The 20834-nt window shown below is 32.7% G+C and overlaps 1 protein-coding gene across 1 annotated transcript in view; it reads left to right on the forward strand.

Annotated features, from left to right (window-relative positions):
• Window positions 1-8519: 8519 nt before the first annotated feature.
• Window positions 8520-20834, forward strand: part of LOC129218400 (diacylglycerol kinase theta-like) — a 112066-nt gene continuing 99751 nt past the window's right edge. Inside the window, exons 1-2 of the mRNA XM_054852651.1 lie at window positions 8520-8802; window positions 18084-18163. Coding sequence (XP_054708626.1) covers window positions 8610-8802; window positions 18084-18163 — 273 coding nt within the window. The 5' untranslated portion in view covers window positions 8520-8609. The remainder of the gene's footprint in view (window positions 8803-18083; window positions 18164-20834) is intronic.

A 20834-nucleotide genomic window follows, 5' to 3' on the forward strand; every position in this document is an offset into this window, starting at 1 on the left:
TTTTTTAATGAAACAAAATTAAAACAATTCAGAGCACCAAAAATGGACTTGTACTTATTTTGAATTTTTATGACAAAGCAAAAACTAAAAATTGAAAACAATTTAGCATGAGGAAAACTCATTTATTTCATGCTAAGTTTTCAGATCAATAGCATGATCTTATTGTTGTAATCTTGTTGTTGTAGTAAACAACATATATCTCTGTTGTTCAATTTACTTTTTGGTGTTATTGTATCTATAAACTTTATTTAAAACACAAAATTTTAAGCATTTTTATCCGAAAAAGAAAACATTTGTTTAATTAAAAACTTCAGTCACTAATGGGCTAATCTTCAAAAAGTGCAACTTTGCTGTCACATGCCTTTTACAGTTAAAACTAAGGAATAATTTATTATTTTTTAATTTCAGCAAAAATATATCCATTTAAATCTGCCAAAAGTTTTTTTTTTTTTTTTTTTGTAATAATTTTTCTTTTTTTTTGGTTCGCAGCATGTGAATTCTCACCTCCATGTGTTAGAATTTAATTGATTCAAAATAAAGAAAGAGATAAAAAAAAGGTAAGAAAATGAAAATAAATAAATGAACGGAAAGGCAAATGTTGTAAAGAGTTTTAAATCTAAAAATATTTCCTGTAACCATCTAAAAAGCAATATCACTAATTAAAATGGTTTTCTGTTTAAAAAAAAATGCTAATTAAAATTGCATGTTAAAGTTTACTCTGTACAATTTTCTGATATAAATGTGATTAAGTTAAACATTAAATTAAAAATTTGAAAGATAAATATGCAAAGGAAAATTTGAAAGTTCAATACTAGAAATAGGTAGATGGTCAAAGCGAGGTAAACCCCCCCCCCCAAAAAAAAAGAAACAAAGAATACCAAGACCCTCTAAATATTTTAGTGGTTCAGTAGGCACTCTTGGTTAAAATATTAATTTGAATAAAGTTGAATATTATACCTTAATTTGATGTAGATAGAAATATACAGGAGTAAATTGAGGAGTTGAGGGGGTGTAATTTGAAACATTATTTATTTTCAACTCATATGAATAAGAAACAAATGTATCTATTGTTATTTATTTATTTCTCTGCATCACATCATGCATCTATTACTTACATCTTGAACAATATTTTCAAATCAAAACAATGTTATAAAGAAAAGAAAGTAGACCCTTTCTTAATGAAAGAAAGAAAAAAATCATTTTCAGCACCAGTAGTGGATTTGTTACTTATTTTCAGTGTTCGTGGAAAAACAATGTTTAAATTTAATTTTGACAGAGATTTTAAATACAACTTAGCATGAAGAAAACTCATTCATTCCATACTAACAGTTCAGGTCATTACCACATAAAGATTACAACAAAAGTCTCTAATGTTCAATTTATTTTTTGGTGTTGTTACATCTGTAAACTTTATTTCAAACATAGAATTTCTAACATTTTTACACACAAAAAAAAAAAAAGAGAGAGAGAGAGAAAACGAAGACATTTTTCTCAATGAGACAATTAAAATCAAATTCAGGGTACCAAAACAGAATTTGTAGTTTTTATAGATTTTGGGGCAAACTATTAATGTCAATAACTGCTTAAGTAACAAAATAAGCAAAGATTAATCTTTGTGTTCTCTGAAATGCGACGTAACTTTAAAATATTCACATGTTCAAAATGTGGTTATTACTATCAAATTTTTAAAAATTCTTTACTCCAAAGTATCATTTCCTAAAAATAATAACTATGGACAAAACACAAGTTTAATCAAAAATTTCAGTCACTTATAAGCATAAAGAAAATAAATTTTGTTATAGGCTTTACTCCCATCTACTCAATTAGGGAGTTTCGATTAGACAGGGCAAAATATACTGATGCTTGTAATTTATTTTCTTTTATACTATTTGTGAAGTGAATGTTTGTGAAAAAAAAAAAAAAAACCTTGATTGAAATAAATTGAATTTTTTGTTCAGATTTTTTCATATAGATTGCAATTCCATTCATTACCCTGTATCATGGATGGATGAACATGACCTATATTCCAACATCCTGAAAAATGCTTCCAGAATTTAGTCAGAAACAGAGAAGGTGCATTGACAGTCGGAAGTGGACTAAGATAACAGTTGCTACCTATCCCTTCCAAAATTGGAGTTATTTGCAGTTATTCAAATCCTGTCCTGTAGTTTAAGTGGAGAGAAAAATCTCTTCTTGAAAGGGGGGGGGGATTTCTGGATAACTACACAAAGAGAATAAGCATCAATGAACTGTTCATTTAATGCTGAAATAAACAAACCTAAATATATCTTTCATAATTTTATGTATACCTAAATTTTTTAGTCTTGCATTGAATACCAAAAAATTTATTAAAAATCTAAATTGAAAACAATATTTTTACATGACAAACAAGCATAAACCTAAAGAAAGCACTTGATTTACAAAACAAATTCAAAACTCTAAATTTAGAGAATCAAAACAGAATTCCAGCTATTTCTCAATTTCTGTTGCAGAATTATTGTTTGTTTTACCTCTTTACATTTCAATATTATTATACAAATGAATGATAATAAATATGATACTAAGCGTGACAAATCAGAAATACAGCACTGTTTGTATGAAGAAGATCAAAATTTCATTTAATTACACTATTTAGCATTTAAACACAGAATTTTTGTTGGTTTGTATGTCATTGTTGAAAGTCCAAAGACCATTTCGGCAACAAATTTCCTGAAGTCATCAGCATAATAAGAAGCATAAGAAACATGAATGGCATATTATGTATGGAAATTTATTATTTTTTTAAACAACTTCATTAGTTTTGATAAAGCTGTCAAGCTAAGAAAACTTGGAAAATGATTTCTGGACATCCTTGTAAACTAAATATTGGAGATCATTCTATTATACAATTCTTTAAGCGAACAGTACAATACTATCATGAGTTTTCTAGAACATCTGCATTCAGGCTATAAATTCTGCTAGTAGTTGAGCTTTCTTCAAGTTGCAGAATATCTGGAAGAAACTTAAAAAACATTAAGGGCAGATAAATTTAAAAGCAGAAGTAAAACTCTTCAAATGTGCTAAATCATCAATACGGCTGAACACAATTGGCAGGAATGTTTTTTTAAACTAGTTCATAAAATTATAATGGAAAATATATAAACACACTTTAATTGAAATAGAGTTGTCTTTCAACTACTTTGCATTAAGTGTGTTGTAAAATTTAATTTCAAATAACAGGGTGTGTTTTAAAAACACTTGAAAAAGTAAAACACATATTACAGGGGAATATTTTACCTAATTTATCAATCTCTTTTGACTAGCATAGATTGTTTTTCATTTAATTATGTACATATTTGTTACTGTGCATCATCTTTGCTCTTAAGAAGAGAAATCATCAGTTTATGACGACTAAAATAAGTAATGAACGTTCGTGATTCTAAATTTTTTAGGAACCGTGAGAAAACTTGCTTGTTATTTAGGAATATCCACAACAAAATTGTAGGGGGAGGTGGGACATGTGGTACGGGTTCCAATTATTTGAATAATATTAATATTTTTTATTTTATTTTTTGACCAACAAATAGCTCCTAGATGGTCCTACAAATCCTATAATGAAATCACATGGTACAGTTATATTGAACAAATTTTATTCCAGAAAGTGTTATTTCAGCAGTCCTGAGTACTTTTCAGAAAACTATGAATTAATTTTTTTAATGGTTTTAGTCAAGATTGTGGAAAAAAAATTGAACTCCTGTCTTAAACTTTTACGTGAATGCTACTACCTCATCAAAGCGCTTACTTGTGATTGTGATTGAAAAAATGTGAGTGCATACTAAAGAAATTAATTATAAACTGTTTTTGTTTGTTTTTAATATATAAATTTAAGTGGAGTAAAAATATAGAGAATGCAATATACTGATGCTTGAATTTAAATTCTTCAAAATAAAGCCACATTTTTTAGTAAATTCATTTATCTATACCTGATATTTCAGCCGGTCACATGAATCAGTTTTGAAAGCCGTATGTTGGGCACCACTGTTTTAGAGCATTTGAATTCCCCTTAATTTCAATGTTCTATTTCCTGACAAAAGTATTGATTTTCTAAAGACTTCAACAAATTAAGATAAGCTCTGATAAATTGAATATTCATTTATATATATATATTTATTTTTATGAGTGGTTGAAATGAACTCGGATGCAATTGAATTACTTTTTGAGTGGGTGAGGCAAAATCATGAACATGTAATAAATGAATATAAATAATGAAAGAAAAATTACTTTCAAAGTTGATGCATTACAATAATAATATAAGAAAATAAATAACTCTGATTTAAGGAAGCAGTTACTAAACACTTTATTTTGCAATTGGTTGAAAACATTGGATAAATATCAAAATATCCAATATACAGTCGACCCCCGCTACAAAGTGATCCGACTTAAGCGAAATGGCAATAACGCGATTTTTTCAACAGTAAAGAATTTTTGAGCTAGCGTGAATTCCTTGCACGCAAAATGAAAATTTTCGGAAAGGAACCGCAGTGAGTAAGTTGTTTTTCGTGAATGGACCTTCATCCCTTTAGAATCACTGAGAGCAGAAGAACCCACACTGTACTAGTCTTTTGTCGCTTATATAAATAACTACTTCTCATTTTCCATTATTTTTTTTTCATTCTAAATGCGAAAGTTAACCAAATATAACGACACCTAGGAGCGCTGCTTTATCTAAAGTTGGTGAAGATAGAAAGAAAAAGAGAACGTTTCTGACAATTAAAGAAAAGGTAAAGCTTCTTGAAAAGCTGAAGCTGAACCAAAAAATGCTTCGAAGGGTAGCACAACAATTAGGTATGATGGTATGCGTGAATCTTCCATACGTACAATTAAAAGTCAAGAAAAGGAAATCCATAAAAGTTCACCGAGTAATAGTATCCAAGCAAAATGCAAAAATTATGAAAATGGAAGCTGTTTTTTATTGTAAATTAAAGAAACCAGGAAGAGGGGTAATGCCATAGATGGAAACTTTATAAAAGAACCAATGAAGCAACTGTATTTAAAAATATATTAGAATAACAACAGCATAAATCATCATTTTCACTTTTTTTAAGTTTCAAATATCATTATTGAATCAACTGTACAGTACAACTATAGGGCATTTGTTCTCCTTACTACATGCCGTACGTACAGCACTGGTTTATTTTATGTCTTTCTTTCCCATTGATCATTGTTTTTGTGCATCATAGCAGTATTTTATGTTGAATAAAACGGCTTTTTTTTTAAATACAAATAAAAATTCAGCTCTTTATGTAAGAAACAGTAAGGTATGGTTAAGAAAAGGTTTTTAACCGTTTAAGGTTGTATTTACACGTGTCTAAAATGATTGGTTATGTTTATAAAAGTTTTTACACATACCTTTTTCCACAATGTGAAATTTCGACTTATGCGAGGGGTCTTGGAACGCATCCCTCGCGTAAGTCTGGACTCAACTGTATATCAAAATATCGGATATTTTTGAACCCTGATCTTTACAGATAATCTCAAAACCCCACGATGACAGCCTTTATTTTAAAATGCAATTCCACACTAGTTAAAATTTAACTCCACATTAATTGAGATAGGATTATTTAAAAATCATTTTCCCACCAAATATCGAAACTTTTACGAACTTGATGTGGGGTGAGAGCTTCATGTACTTTATTTTTCTGCTGATCTAGAAGAGTAGAACTCTTCTAAGGTTTGATTCCAAGAAACACATTGTGTCATAATGACACACAATAGACGTGAAACATTTTAACTATTCATCGAACACTTTTGAACAGATTGTGTTTCTTATTCATATTTTTACATAAAATTATATAAATGTGTCCACTGATAATGATCATCTTCTTCCTTCTTAAGAAGAGAAATGATCTGTTTACGATAACTAAAGTAAGTAATAACAAATGTACATATTGATCTCTGCGCTGCCTGAACGCAGTACATGCAACCATACAAAATGAGAAAGGAAGCAAGAAGAGTGTAATGTCTCACTTTTCTCCAATACCTGAAGGCAAGCAAGCCACTGCTTTCCTTCTAACCGACATTGCTTATCCCCACCACATTTCGTCACACAAAAAGGAAGGATCATAACTTCAAAGTCCTCGCGTAAAAAGTTTCACTTAAAAAATCTTTGATTCAGCATTTTATCATAAAAGTATTGATATTTCAACCCGCAAAATTTTAAATGTACCCAATTTCTGACAAACAAGAGCTGTTGCTGGGAGGACTTTTACAATCTCAAAAACCCATGATAACGGTCCTGATCTCAAAGGTAATTCAACACTTGTTAAAACTTAATCATGGCCATAATTATTTAAAAATCATTTTCTCAATAAAAATAGAAATTTTTACTAACCTGAAGCGGGGTGATAGCATGTACTTTATTCTTCAGGTGATAAAGAAAGAGTAGCATGTAAAGGAAAACACTAGGCAACCTAAAAATTAGTAAACCCTAATTAGAGCATAATAAAAAGTACCAACACACTACTTGAAACGAACTTAGAACATCTCAGTTTTCTGTTTATGATGGAACACACAGCGAGTGACATGCTTGTTGAATAAAAAAGAGTAAATTACCAAAATAACCAAAACTGCCTACAATTCATTAAATTTTTAATAAAATAGTACATTTTAAATTGGCTCGCTCAACCTAAAAAATCAAAAAATCGATAAAAACTGCCGTGTGTTAAGCAAGTGTTCTACTTCATATCCACTTCAAACGCTTTGGCAAATTCATGTGGTGACATTAATTTCATAATCGAATTGACATTTTTTTTTACAATTTTTAACTAATAAATATTTGGCAGAAAATCATAACAAATTGTTTTTCCTTAAATCTAAACGTTATTAAAAGATACTGCCAGCAAGCATTGAAAGTTCTATAATTTATAAGCATTTTATTTCCTCTGCATCTCCTTTCAAAAAACAAAAATTTGACACTGTACATACTTACGTTGCATAAAGAGAAGATTTAATTTGGAGTTTTATAGCTTGAAAGAATATTAAAAACGATACAAAATTTTTGTCAATGATCAGGAAAAATAAAAACCCTAAAGTTAAAACATAAGTTAAAATGGGTTTTAATATCAAGTCACATTTATTTTTTAAAAAAAATTTCTGCAACATACAGCATTTATAATACATCCTCACGTACATTACATCACAAGTGTATGTTTTGTTTACTTTCACTCGTCGCCAAGCACGAAATTGATCGCGCCAAACCGAACACAGAGATCTATCGTTAAAAAAATTTAATTTACACAATTTAAACTTTTGCCTTGTCTTAAAGTGTTGTTTTTCAATAATGTTGTGATTCGATTAAATGATTTAACAGGAAAACTAACTATTAAAGACCCAAATAAAGTGTCAGAAGGGAATTTTAGCACACCGGAACACATGTTCTTGATATAATTACGCGATAGTTAAAGAAATAGGAATGGACTCACTCAAGTAAAGCTACACACGTATAATTTGAACATTGTAGAACAGTAATATGAGCACTAAAATCTTGGACTCACCTTTAATTTTCCAGAATCTGGGTTTTTCCACAGCACTGTCATACGCTCCATGTTAATCCTACGGGAGAAGAAGAAACACTGCCTCAGGCGGTCTTCGACCAATAGGAAAATGATATCGCGTTGTCGCAACTCTGAAAACTACGTTTTCATATAGGGACTCTAGTACTAACCGCAGCGTTGTATGATCAACCGATTACCGTACCGGTTACCATTCTAAGCAGTTGATAGGTTGATTGGAGCACGTGATCATTAGCTGTCACGTGATTAACTAACCGGTCGCTACCGGTCGTGCTTGTCGAACGTAAGCAAAGTGTGATAATGTGAGATACGAAAATATTTTACAACGTAAACCACTCGGAAACTGACCCCCAGTAGTATATATTGCCAAATTACTACAATCTGCTATGATACAAGTATGTTTTAGCTGCATCTTTAAAGGAAACTTGGTATTTATCGGCATGAAGACAATTAGATCAAATTTTGCAAATAACAGACAAGCTGGTTTCGTTTTTATCCGATTTATAGCGTCACCTACAGTTACCATCCGTTGCCAATACCGAAACCACGTGATCTAACAATCACTATGAAGCAGAGGAGTTTTAATTTTTTAAACTCATACTTGATTTCTCAGTAATGAACTTAGAATCAATATTATTCAAAGTATTTTGAATACATATATATGAACAAATAAGTAAAATGTGTCATTTTTATATGATTTTTCTAAAATCGAAACTAATATTAATGATAGAAGAGTCACCTGCTGGGTATATTTTGAACTTATTCACGTTTTGTTTATATGTGCTAAATCGCAGATGTAGTTCTTCTACGTTATCTCAAGTTGCTTGATTGTCATGGCGTAAGAAGTATGAGAGCGTTTGTGGCATGGGGAATAAAAATAATAGCCCTTCATCCTTCAGGATGAGTAGTAACTACAGTCCAATATAAGTAATCAAGATTAACATATAGAGCAAGATTATCACAAAAATTTCAAGCCAGAGTTCTTTCTTAAAGGGCAAATTTGCTATAGAACCACTGGCTCTCCAAGCATTCTCCAGTTTATTCCGCCGGTGGAACAATATGGCTGCTGCCGGTAGGCCTAATGTGGTTGACAGGACAAGTGACCAGACAAGCCCAAGTACTGAAATTCAACCAGACTTTGAACATGGACATGGACATTATTTTACGAAAAAAACGTTCCATAAGCCAACCTATTGTCACCATTGTACAGATATGCTTTGGGGCCTAATAGGACAAGGCTACGTATGTGAAGGTTAGTTAAACAAATAGGACATATCGGGTTACATATAATTTGCCGGTATTGCTTAATATTTATATCGCAAACGTTTCTTGGTTTCGTTTTGGATCATCCGGTTTCGTGTGTGCATTGGTGAAACACATGGGAAGAATTGTCAGTCCGATCGACTCTTTTTGCGTTTAAAACGTGACAGATGGAAGTTATAAATAGTGTTTCTTGTTTTACAATTTAAATTTCATAAATTAATATTTCATCACAAATAAATTAAATGCATGTCAAAGAGACTTGACGGATTTACTATTCACTTATTCAGTCAGAAAATAAAGTTAACAAAACCTGATTGCAAAACAACATCATTTGATTTCGATAGGTAAACATGTTTCAGTATTACTTAACAAATGAAACCAAAAGAGCAAAAATATTTGCACTCTGCTTTTCAAAACAGAATCGATATATGAATATGGAAACATTTATAATCAAAAGGTTAGACACATTAGTGCACAAATCATTTTTAAAAATGCTAGATTGAATTCCACCAATTATACTTATTGATTGTGTATGAAATAAAAACTCATTTAATCCTCAGGACAAATAAATGTCATTGAAAATTTGCATAAAAACTTGATTTATAATAATTCCGATTCAATCTCTCTCATGCAAACAGAAAACTTAATGAAGCAGTTAGCTGCAAATTTATAATCAATAATAATTTTTAAAACTTATTTTTTTTTGTCTGAGATTGAGCACAAGTTTCTCTCAACTATACAAATGCTGTGATTAATGTTGCAGACATCCACACTTTGTGTGGAATTTCATATGATTAATGAAATCCCACATCAAATTTCTTTTCCCAAGTCTAATTACTTGCTTTGAAGTTTAAAATGAAATTTGTGGGACATTTAGCCTGTAATTCTGGTATTATCTAACTCTAAGGTGTTTTATTTTTATTTAAGTTGTGGTCAGCCACCTAAGGTTTCTCTTGTTTGTCACATTTTAAATTTTGATTTCTAGCCAGGCATTGAATATCCATAATACCTTTCTATATCCAACATAGGAATATTTTCATTTGTGAATAATTACTTAAATCATCAGAATGAATGAAGTCATGATGTTTATTGACTAATGAATGATTATATTAGACCAATTGCATTATCATAAAATGTCCAATATAGCTAGAGTGAATTCAGCCAGGGCCGGATTAACATCTATTTACGCCCCTAGGCCAAACTTAAAGGTTACGCCCCATCTCACACATCCGATCTCTATTGAAATCGTATCACCCCCCCCTCCCCCAGTTATTCCCAGATGCTTAGGCCAGTGCCAAGTGAAGATTTCGGGCTCCCATGATTGCTGACAAAATGAGGGATGGATTTCTTTGTTTGTTTTCCTTCGCTGATATTCAAATGGATGGGGGGGGGGGGGGGGTGTCTCCCGGGAATTTTTAGAAATTGAAGCGCTGGAAATGCAATTTTAGGCCATCTAAGGTGATTTAACGGAAAGTAATGGCATTCGGAACTTTCCTCGGAAAGTTTTCGAAAGTGAAATACGTAACCTACGTAACTGTATCTTATGTTTGATGTTACAGAAAGGGATGATTTGGGGGACTTTCTCCTCTCCCCCCCCTCCCTCCTCACGTCGCAATCAGTCTTAAAAGCAAATCTTATAAGATTTTCAAAAAGGTGGAAGTAGTGAAAATCAGGGTCACGTCCCAGGAAAGTTTTCAAACTTAAGTTCCTAAAAACGAAATTTTAGACGATCTGTTGTGATGTGAAAGTGGGGCATTAGAAATCTTTCTCCTGGAAAAAAAATCGAAATAAAAACTGTAAATGTGCATTTGTACTACCTTTAATGCAACTGATAGTGCTGGATGATAGGATAGATTTGGGGACTTTCCAGCGGAAAATTTTTGCAATTTTAGATGATCTTCAAAGTGTTGAGCAGAGTCGGGGATCGGCAAGAACGCTCTAAATATAAAAAGTTTAGATAATTTTTGAAAATAATATGGAAGCGGGTTCATGGAATTTCCTCTGAAGTTTTTATGAAATTACAGTTATAAAAATGCAATTTTAGGCTACCTTTGGTGAAGTAAAATGGGGTTTTGCTCAGGAAACGCCTCCCTCCCTTTATTTTGCTTTGGTCGCAATCTTTTTTTATTTTTAAAAATATGTTGTAAAACATCCTGCCCCACTTTTTCTTTTCCAAAAATATTTAACTGTTTTATTTTTCCCATAATGTAATTTTCAAATTTCTCCCTCAAATTCCTGTCTGTTTGAAAAACGAACTTTTTCGGCCGCAGAAAAAAAAACTTTTGGCGCTTTAGACTGAAATGATCTTTAGCAGTAATATCTTATGCAATATTTTCCGTTTTATTTAAATTTGAATATCATGGCTCCTGAATTTCTTCATACATTTACGTGTTTCATTCATTTTTACCATAGGAAGATTTAGAACTGCTGGTGTCTCTTTCTCTACTTTAAAGTTTTCTTCTATTTAAAACGTATTTCGGGGCATCCCATGCATTTTTATCCATTTTTTTGTGATCTTTGTGATGATGTTTTCACTAAAAATGTTCACAAAAATAATATGTTGGAAGCAAACCTCGATAACCGATATTATTATCAAAAAGTATATGTAAAATTGTGTATAGTAAAATATTTATTTGGAACTTGCATGCAATGCATGTGCGTGTAGAGAAGTAAAGCAGTCTATGGTGCATATTTTGTGCAAAATAGGTGATACAGTCGACGCTCGATATAACGACCATCTCCGTCCCAGAGAAAAAGGTCTTTATAACGAGTGGTCGTTATAAGAGGTATAAATTTAAAAAATGTACACCATCATCATGCATGCCCAAGTAAATGTCCAAATTTTTTTTATCATAGGAATTTTTAGAAAAGTTGTGTGCAAAATATTATGACAGAATATTAAACAAGTTTTAAAGTAGAAAATATAGGGAGGAAAATGTTACACACTTTCAAATCTGCTACTACTACTACTACTACTACCACAACAATTTCTGAAGATAAAACCAGAAGCAGAGGTCTGCCTTTTTAGCAGACGTGATTTTTGCAAAACATTATTTTCTGTTTCAGATATAGGTGATAAATTGTGTTTCTCTTGCTTTCCAAAGAAACATTTAAAAGTCCCTCGAGAACCCCAAATCTTTAAAACCACTAGATTCAAACACCAAACTACCATTACATCTGTCGACTCCCTTTTCTTAGGAATCTGGAAATTTCTTGATTTTTCCTCCCACTATTTTTTCTGTGCTAGCTGTGGTGAATGGTAATTCCCCCCCCCCCCCACCCCCTCTTAAAGTTGGATTTGACATTGAAAACTTCAGGCAGATGTCCGTAAACAATAATCAATGTCATTTTAAGCTACAAATTTGTTTTATTGGAAAGAACACAAAAAATAGTGTCCGCTGATTCGGTCGCTGTATTGGATTAGACGATACAGAACGGTTGTTATAACGAAAGCAAATTAACATAGAGTTTATAGGAACAAAGTTGGGACTTTTACCACTGATCGTTATAATGGGACGGTCTTTATAATGTGTGGTCGTTATAATGAGCGTCGACTGTATCATTGCCAGAGGAGCCTCAATTGGGGGTCACGGGAGGTCACTGTTACATCCAAACTTTCCTTATTTGGCAAAAAATATCCGACAGTTTGGAAAATTCGAAGACAACATGATAATATTTTTGTTTGTACGGATGTCTAACGTCTGATTTCTCTTTTCGTTAGATGTTGGTATGCGACGTGCATGCTCGTATTTTGTCATTCGGCAACAAGTTTTATAATTGAACATTTTCTAGGTCGTGATTTTTACTAATTTTCCTGTGTGTGACCTCTAATACGCTTTTTACTTTACAAAACCAGGGGCGAACAAGCCTACAGCCGGTCCAAGGTTCGGTGCGCCCTCGAACCTGTCCGCCTTCAGTTTTTTTTTTTGTGTGTGTCCTCAAATCTGTGCGACTCCCGTTTTTTTTTACTTTCTTTTGGCGCCCTCAAACCTGTGCGACTTCGTTTTTTTTTTCGACCCTCGAACCTCGCCTTTTTTGGGGTCCCGGTTGGTGCTCTCTTGAAGGACTCCGTTCGCCTCTGGTCAAAGCTATATTTTAAAGAAATTATTATTCAAATCAAAGATATTGAAAATTACATGCTTTGATTGAAAAAGGACACCTCGACTCAAGCACCACGCCCCCCCCCCCATTCCCCCTCCAATTGCTGTTTTTATACCTTTCTTTTCTAGATACATTTTGCTTCTCCATAATGCGTCGCTTTTTTCCCAGCAAGCTGTTTATTTTTCCCCCCTCTGCAACTTGCGCCCTTTTCGGCATGCGCCCCTAGGCCAGGGCCTAGGTTGGCCTATTGGGTAATCCGGGCCTGAATTCAGCAAGAAGTGATAGTGGAAGTAAACAAAGCAAAATTATTTTTGGCGATACCATTGTTTGGCGCTGAGAAGATGGAAAATAGCACTAAAGCGAAATGTTCATGAACAGAATTGTCAACCCAATGAGTATTTCACGAAAGTAGAATGTTAGCCCCAAACAGCAACCCTCTTTGTTTACTTCTACTGTCACTTCTCTCTGAATCCACTACAGATATTGCTTTGCAAGACATTTTTTTAAGCATTATGTCGCGACATATGGATCATTACAGCCTTTGTGTCACAATATTCTTGATATTTTTCAAGGGTTTTTATTCTTTACAAATTCTTACCCTGTAATTTTTTGACTATAAAACAAACAAGTTGGTAAAATTTTTCACTTACTCTCTTTAAGTAATGTGGCAATCAATGTTCTGGATTACATAATGTGTGGTATTCATTCAATAGATCGGAGGTACTATTTTGAACAACTAATAAAAGTTAATCAGAAGTATTCTGCGGTGGGCAGGTAAATGGCAGTATCTGCAGAAATGAGCTTTCGAGATATTTGAAAAAACTAGTTTTGGATTCAATACTAACAAAAGGGAAATGTTGGAAGTAGCCATTTTTTAGTGCTTTTTTCAGCGGAAACTAAGTAAGCAAGCTTGTAAAGCTAACCTTACACTAGATGACAAAAATGAAAATATTAAAAAAATGGAAAATAGGCAGTTACTGATTGCGGCGGTATTTTGAATAGCAATATGAGAATGGTTGAAGAAATTGGGCTTTGGGGGGGGGGGGGCTGCTATTTGGAGGAGAAAAACAAGTTTTCAGAGTTGTCAGTTCTTTAAGTAAGTCTACAAATTTTAATAATGAATCAAATCAAATGTTTGTAAATATTCTTTCTTTTTTATTGAAAAGCCTGTGCTCAGAGGATTTTTGCTATAGTTGCATTTTTTGTAAAATACAAAAATACTCTAAATTACATCATTGAAACGAGGCATTTTCACTTTTTTGCTCAAGTAAGAAAATTGTACACAATTGTGGAGGAAACAAGGATGGCAATATTCAACTTAATCTTATTAAAAATCTTAGCCGATAGTCTGAATCAGCAGTCGGCAGATTTGAGCCGTTGACTTGGCAATCATGTAAGGTTCACATACATTAGGGAAACTTTTGAAAAACCAATGCTGCTCAAAACATTGAATGGGAGAAGTCAATTGGTCGAGGACAGTCCCTGAGCCCCATCACTTTCCTTGAGGGTAGCGAATATGGACTTAATCAAGGTTTTAGGACATCAGTACTGAAAACTTTCCGTTAAGGGCACTCAAACCTTTCATCCCTCAGAGATCACCAAAAATACTGCGTTTTTAGCAGGGCTGTGGAGTCGGAGTCGGACTGATTTTGGGATAAAGGAGTCGGAGTTGTTAGAAAACATGCCGACTCCGACTCCGGGCTTCTTTTTTTCTTTCCTTTTCACTGACTCTCCTTGCATTTTTTAAAAACTGATTACATGTATAAAAAGATACTAATGAGAAAATAACTGCCATTATGGCAATTAGCTAGCTTAAATGCTTACCGAACTTTCTGTAGCCGTCCCCTAGTTTGCTTGCTTTTTAACTTAACTAATAGCAACTGTCAGCAAACGGTTTTGTTGCCTAACATTTTCAAGTAATCACTTTCAAATAAAAATGAAATATAGTGTTTTGTTCGATTTCACTTATAAAATAGTAAAAGAAACGTAACAAATTAGTAAGTCGACACCCGTAGCTAAGGTTGAAACGTTTAAGTGTGATCGGCAAATTCAAAGAAGTTCTGGCGCGAAAGCACGAATCCAAAAGATTCGATGAAATAATCTAATGTTTTTTTCTTTATTAAGACTATTTCTGTAAGCTTGGTTCTCACTAAAAAGTATGGAACAAAATAAGTAAATGATTTCTTGATTACAACACTCAAGAATTGCAGTTAATCTTAAAATCTTCATATTTAGGTTAATTCTAAAGCAGCCAATAAAATTTAAATTAAAAATTTAGCGAAGAAGAAATATAGGTATAGTAAAAGCTATTCGTACAAATTTGTATACCGCCGCGTTTTATGTAAAATTAGCTCCTGACGTATATGTGCCCTATTTTCGTTGAAATTTTTTTGATGAAATATAATTTAAAATATATTCGTGAAAATTTTCAGTATTAAAGTATTTATATTTTTTATAAACTCTGAAATTAACTTTGGGTGTCATCTACCAGATGTGTGTCACCCGGGGCAAACCACCCCCTCTCAAGAACTTGGATTTAGAAAAAAAGGTTTTTTTTCTCTCAAGTTACAGCTTTCAAAAATTGAAAGCACACGATTTGATCAATATCTATTTGTTAAACATTAAAGGGGGGAAAATTACAGATAATCCTTTTTAAAATTTTTAAAAGGGATTTTTAAGTCATCTCACTTTTTAACTCGTAACTATTGCAAAGTTTGATTTTTAAATTGAATTTCTAACGTTGTATGGCGTCTTGGGTTTTCAATAAAACACAAAATGCAAAATTTTCATAAAAAGGAATTAATATTTCAATCTGTGTTAAGAGGTTTTCCCCCTTCCCTTGAATGGAGAGAGGGAGTTGAAAAAATACAATTAAAAAAATTAAAAAAAAATCGGAGTCGGGCGTTTCAAAATCCAGGAGTCGGGGTCGGAGTCGGTCATTTTCTTTCCGACTCCGCAGCCCTGGTTTTTAGAGCTAGAATTTTGAAAATTTTGAAAGTGTGTGTTGCCACCCACCAACACACTCATTGCATCAGCAAACTGCTCCTTGTAAAACCTCAAAACCGTAAATGTAATATCGCCATTGATTTTCTTATGCCTATCGATTCTATTTACACAAATTTGGGAATGAAAATTAAAATAAAAACATTGTAAGGTATATAATTTTTTCTCTTGGACCTCGATGAAATTTTTGCAATAGTATCTGGACTCCACTTAAAACTATTTGCCAACCCCTGGTCTAAATCTTTATTCATTGTTTTTCTGGAACTTTTGTCCCAGAATAAATGCTCTAAAGAAGAGCTACTTGTAACAGTGGGAAGTTACTACTTGTAATAACAAATTCCCAATTATCCGCATGGAAGATTTTCTACAGCCTTTCACACTTTCAAAAGTAATTGATTTTTTTCAGTGATGATAAACTGAACGTAGATAAATGCACACAATTTAACTTAAGAAGTGCAAGGTTTTGTTTCTATGTAGTTCACTACAGTTTACTAGCATAAAAAAGTTGTTTATTCTTCTCGAAGCCTAATTTATGTAGTTGACGAATTCAAAGAGAAAAATGTCTTTGTGTACCGTTACTTTTTCCTATGATTTGATATTCTGGAAAAATAGATTGTAGCCCAATAAGGCCATCTGATGAATGTAAAAGCTGGTGCGAATACAGTCATAAATGAGCGAGATATTTGGTTAGGAACATTAGGATGGCTTTATTTAGCGCATTTACCTTATTTAAGAGAGATGGATTAGGATGCCGCGAGAGAATTCTATTTTGTGAAAAAGTTTGAGAACTCCTGTAATAGAAGGATCTCAAACTTTCTGTATCAAATGGGTCTATAATTAAAGCTTAATGTTAAGACGTCATCATTTAGTACTTTTTAAAATTATTTCATCTAAATGTTATACAGGGTCTGGAAGTGAATCAGCAATTTTTAAAAGCATCATAAAAATGAATAATTTGCTTAATTCACTTAAAACACACTGGCAGGGCTCGCCAATAAATATTGGTCTATGTATATCTGATATTTATTCTGAAAATAAAATGTTATTAATTTAATAATTAAAGTTATGAAAATGTAATATATATATATATATATATATACGACATATATCATTAATATAATGCAATAACATTGCATTCCTTTTTTATTTTATAATTATTAAAAAAGTCTTAGTTACGTAGAAATTTTAATATAAATCTTAAATGCCTAGTTGAAAATTAAAAATTGGTCAGAAGAAACTAAAATGTCTTGTTGCTGTACACTGACAAATAATATTTTTTATTTTTGAATGAAATTTTTTTTGTACTAATAGCTAACAAAAGAAAAAGGAGTGAAGCAGCTAATACTTTTGTCAGTAACTCAATGAATACGCAATAGTAACTCAGTAAGTACTGAGTGCCAGTAACTCAGTAAAGTACGCAAATATACTACGCACTTTACTGAGTGTCAGTAACTCAGTAAAGTACGCAAATATAATGCAAATTTTTGTATAATGAAAAACATTTATTTTAAGCCTATATAATAATAAAGGAACTAAATAATGATTTGAAGATACAGATACTGTTTAAAGGAGATTGAAAATGTAAGATATATTTCAAAATATCGGATGTTTTTGATCTTTCCGAAATGATATTTTCCAACCCTGCTTACTTTAACGTATCGTAAACAAAAGCATTTACTTTTTAACCTCAAAAAACTTATATTTTCCAAAAATAATATGGATCATACTCTTATAAGTCTTCTGCTAACATTGGTCATTACCTGATGCAGCATCTCTTCAAGGGTTTGTTAAATGTTCCTCTGAATTCAACAGACCATTCAAAGTAGAAACATCGAATCTAGGAACAAATTCAATGAATTCCTGTAAAAATACTACTACAGGCGATGTCAGCAGAAGAGTTAAAAAGTGAATACAGCCTGGATAGTGTGTTGGAAATCTTTATGTAAAAAAGTTATTGCTAAAGAATAAAGAGTTTTTTGAATTTAAAACAAAATACTTTTTTTTTACTGTTTGCTCTTGTGTGTTTTAAGTACATAAAGCTAATTATTCATTTCAAATAACGCGCTTAAAATAGCTGGACTCTATGCTGGATCCTGTATAAAGTTTTGATGATAATTAACTTGTATTTATACTTGTATTATATAAATGTATTAAATAATTTTTTAGTGTGCAATTTCATTGTTCATGATCGATGTTTGAAGACGGTTGTATCTCCATGTTCCACAATAGCCACCCATGTAATTAAGGTGAGTTTTTCTAGAAATATAAGCTTTTCATTTTTGCTTTTTTCTTGCAATTACACTTTTTGATTTTTCTGGTGAGGTTGGCATGAGATTTTTTCAAATGTAACATTGAAATCTGTTATGTAAGCAGTAAGAGGGAGGATGGTCAGGTTCTGCTTATATTTTCTGACAAGGGGGGGGGGGAGTCATGATAGTTCTTATGTAAGCATTAACAAAGCAGTTGCATTGTAACAGCACTTCCGCCAGATGGCGTTTTGTCACATAATTTACCTCATAATCTATTTTTTTTTCTTTTGAAGCACCACATATGGGTGGTTTTTCTGTATGTAGCTTTTCTTTTGCTTCATGTTACATTTCCTGAAATGCAGTTGGCAAAACTATCACCAATATGAAAGTCATTTATTGTTAAAGAACATATGTGGAGTGAAAAAACAAATGGTTATTCCTTTTTAAATTTGTCTATTAATTGCAATATGGCTACTAGCACTGACAGATAATTACTGTTTCGGAAACTGCAAGATTTTAAATATATTTCCAAGGAACACTTCTGCCCAAGCTGTACATAAGTTTTAAATTTTTTTTTGGTGGTGCATTAAATTAGGGCTTGCTACATTTCTTGTTTTATTGTCACTGGTTTCTGGTCACAAGCTATATACCAGACCTCGAAGAATATAATTCAGATATCCGGGATAGTGATGGTCCCGATCTTCCCGAATAATTGGTTCTTTACTGTAACTCTAATCTGTACTGAAATTGGTTTCTATGGGGAAAATAACTGAGCCCTCCCTTTAAATTTTGCATATTGACGCCCTTGTATCTTTGGATACGTAATACAGTGGCGTTACTACGGGGGGGGGGGGGGGGGTCAGCCCTGGGTGTCACCTGTCTGTTAAGTGACACCCTAGTGGAATTGCAAGTTTTTGAAAAATATGAAGCCAAAATAAATTTTTAAGACTACAAATTTAAAAATTTATGAATCCCGGGACCCCATTTACACTTGATAGTTGACGTCTTAAATTTTCGTAAAAATTTCAGGATGTATTAGGGGAACTATGATAAGAAAAAGTGAAGGTTCTTTTTTTAAAGAACTGATTTGTTTGTCCTTGAGAGGGGTCAAAATTTAAGGTCATGAAAAAAAAAAGAACTAACTATATGATTGCTTTTCTTCAAAAGCAGTGAGTGAATCAAGCCAATTCTTTTAAATAAGGATACTACTTGATACTAGGTACATTCTAGTATAAATATTATGGTGACTCACTCATGGCTTTGAGGGCAAAGGTCAATTGAAAATGCAACTCTTTAAACTTTTTTGCCTTTTTTGGGCCCTGATATCTGCTAAAGCCATGAGTAACCCTCGGAAGTAAGCATATGATTAACTACTCACCACAGTATAGTACTGGGCAATTACTTTGATCGCGACGGGTCAACAACTTTGGGATACAGCTGTAGTTATAGTCCAAGTGGTGTAGTTTGAGGTCTGGGTTAGAAACCCATGGCAACTAATCAACTTTTTTAATTACGCGGTCTCAAAGTTGATAATTTGAAACAACAAGAATCAAAGTTTTAGGTCAATTACTCTATAACACCTGAGTCATTAACTTTGAACAAGAGCTGTAATTATGCTCTACGTGGTGTAGTTTTAGACTCATGTCAGAAAACCATGAGATCTAATCATATTACGTAATTAACTCCTCTCAAAAATGATGATTTCAGTACAAAAGAGCGTTTTTTCACGAGTTTATATGCGTGCTGTTCAAAATCTTATGAGCTGAAACTCGCATAAATACTAGAACGAATCAACAGCCAAATGTACTTTAAGCTCCCAAAATTTCATGCTTCCAGTGTAATAAAATTTTCTGTAACCTTGACCTCAACATGGCAATTCTTCTCACAAAGCTGATCCGCCACTTTGTAGCACTATATTTTGGAGATCCTAAATCCTCAGGATTCAGATCTTGGAAGCTGAATATTAATTATGGAATTAGCATCGGATTAGTTTCAAAGACATCTCTACGCCTCTATAAAAAATTTCATCCCTTTCAAGGATGATCGAGGGGGGACAGTTTGAAAAATCAGGTTGTGGAATTACTCTGATATAACATTATGCACATTTCAACCGCATCTTTTTTTTATTCCCTAACAAACTTTTTTTTTTTTTTTTTTTTTTTTTTTTGAGCAATCACATTGCTTATTAGAGTAAGACAAACAACGTTAGAGAAAGCACAAATTTGCCCATTACAGCAGACATGTGTTTCGGCATTACAGGGAACCAGGGCCGGATTACTAAATAGGAAAAGTAGGCAATTGCCTAGGGGCCCTGTGGTTTTGAGGAGCCCCAGAGAAATCGTAAAGTTGAAAATATGCAAGAAAAAAGTTCTTTTTTCTCAAAAAAAAAAAAGGAAAAAGAAAGAAAAAAATGGGGGGCTCCCTTCCTTTTTTCTCATCTTTTATTCCTGTCGAATAGGAACTTTTTTAGATATTTGGGATCTGGGGCACACACGACAACTATGGAGCCCCTACCAAAAGGTTTTGTTATTCATTTTTCAAAGGTCATGGAGATCATGGCCTTTTATTTTAGCTGCTAAAGGGCTGACAAGGGCATATTTACTAGTGATGTGCCGGATCGTTAAAATGTAGATCCGGGGATACGGATCATTGGTGTCAAGATCCGCGG

This window comes from Uloborus diversus, chromosome 3 (genome assembly GCF_026930045.1).
Source record: "Uloborus diversus isolate 005 chromosome 3, Udiv.v.3.1, whole genome shotgun sequence".
Taxonomy (NCBI): Eukaryota; Metazoa; Arthropoda; class Arachnida; order Araneae; family Uloboridae; genus Uloborus; species Uloborus diversus.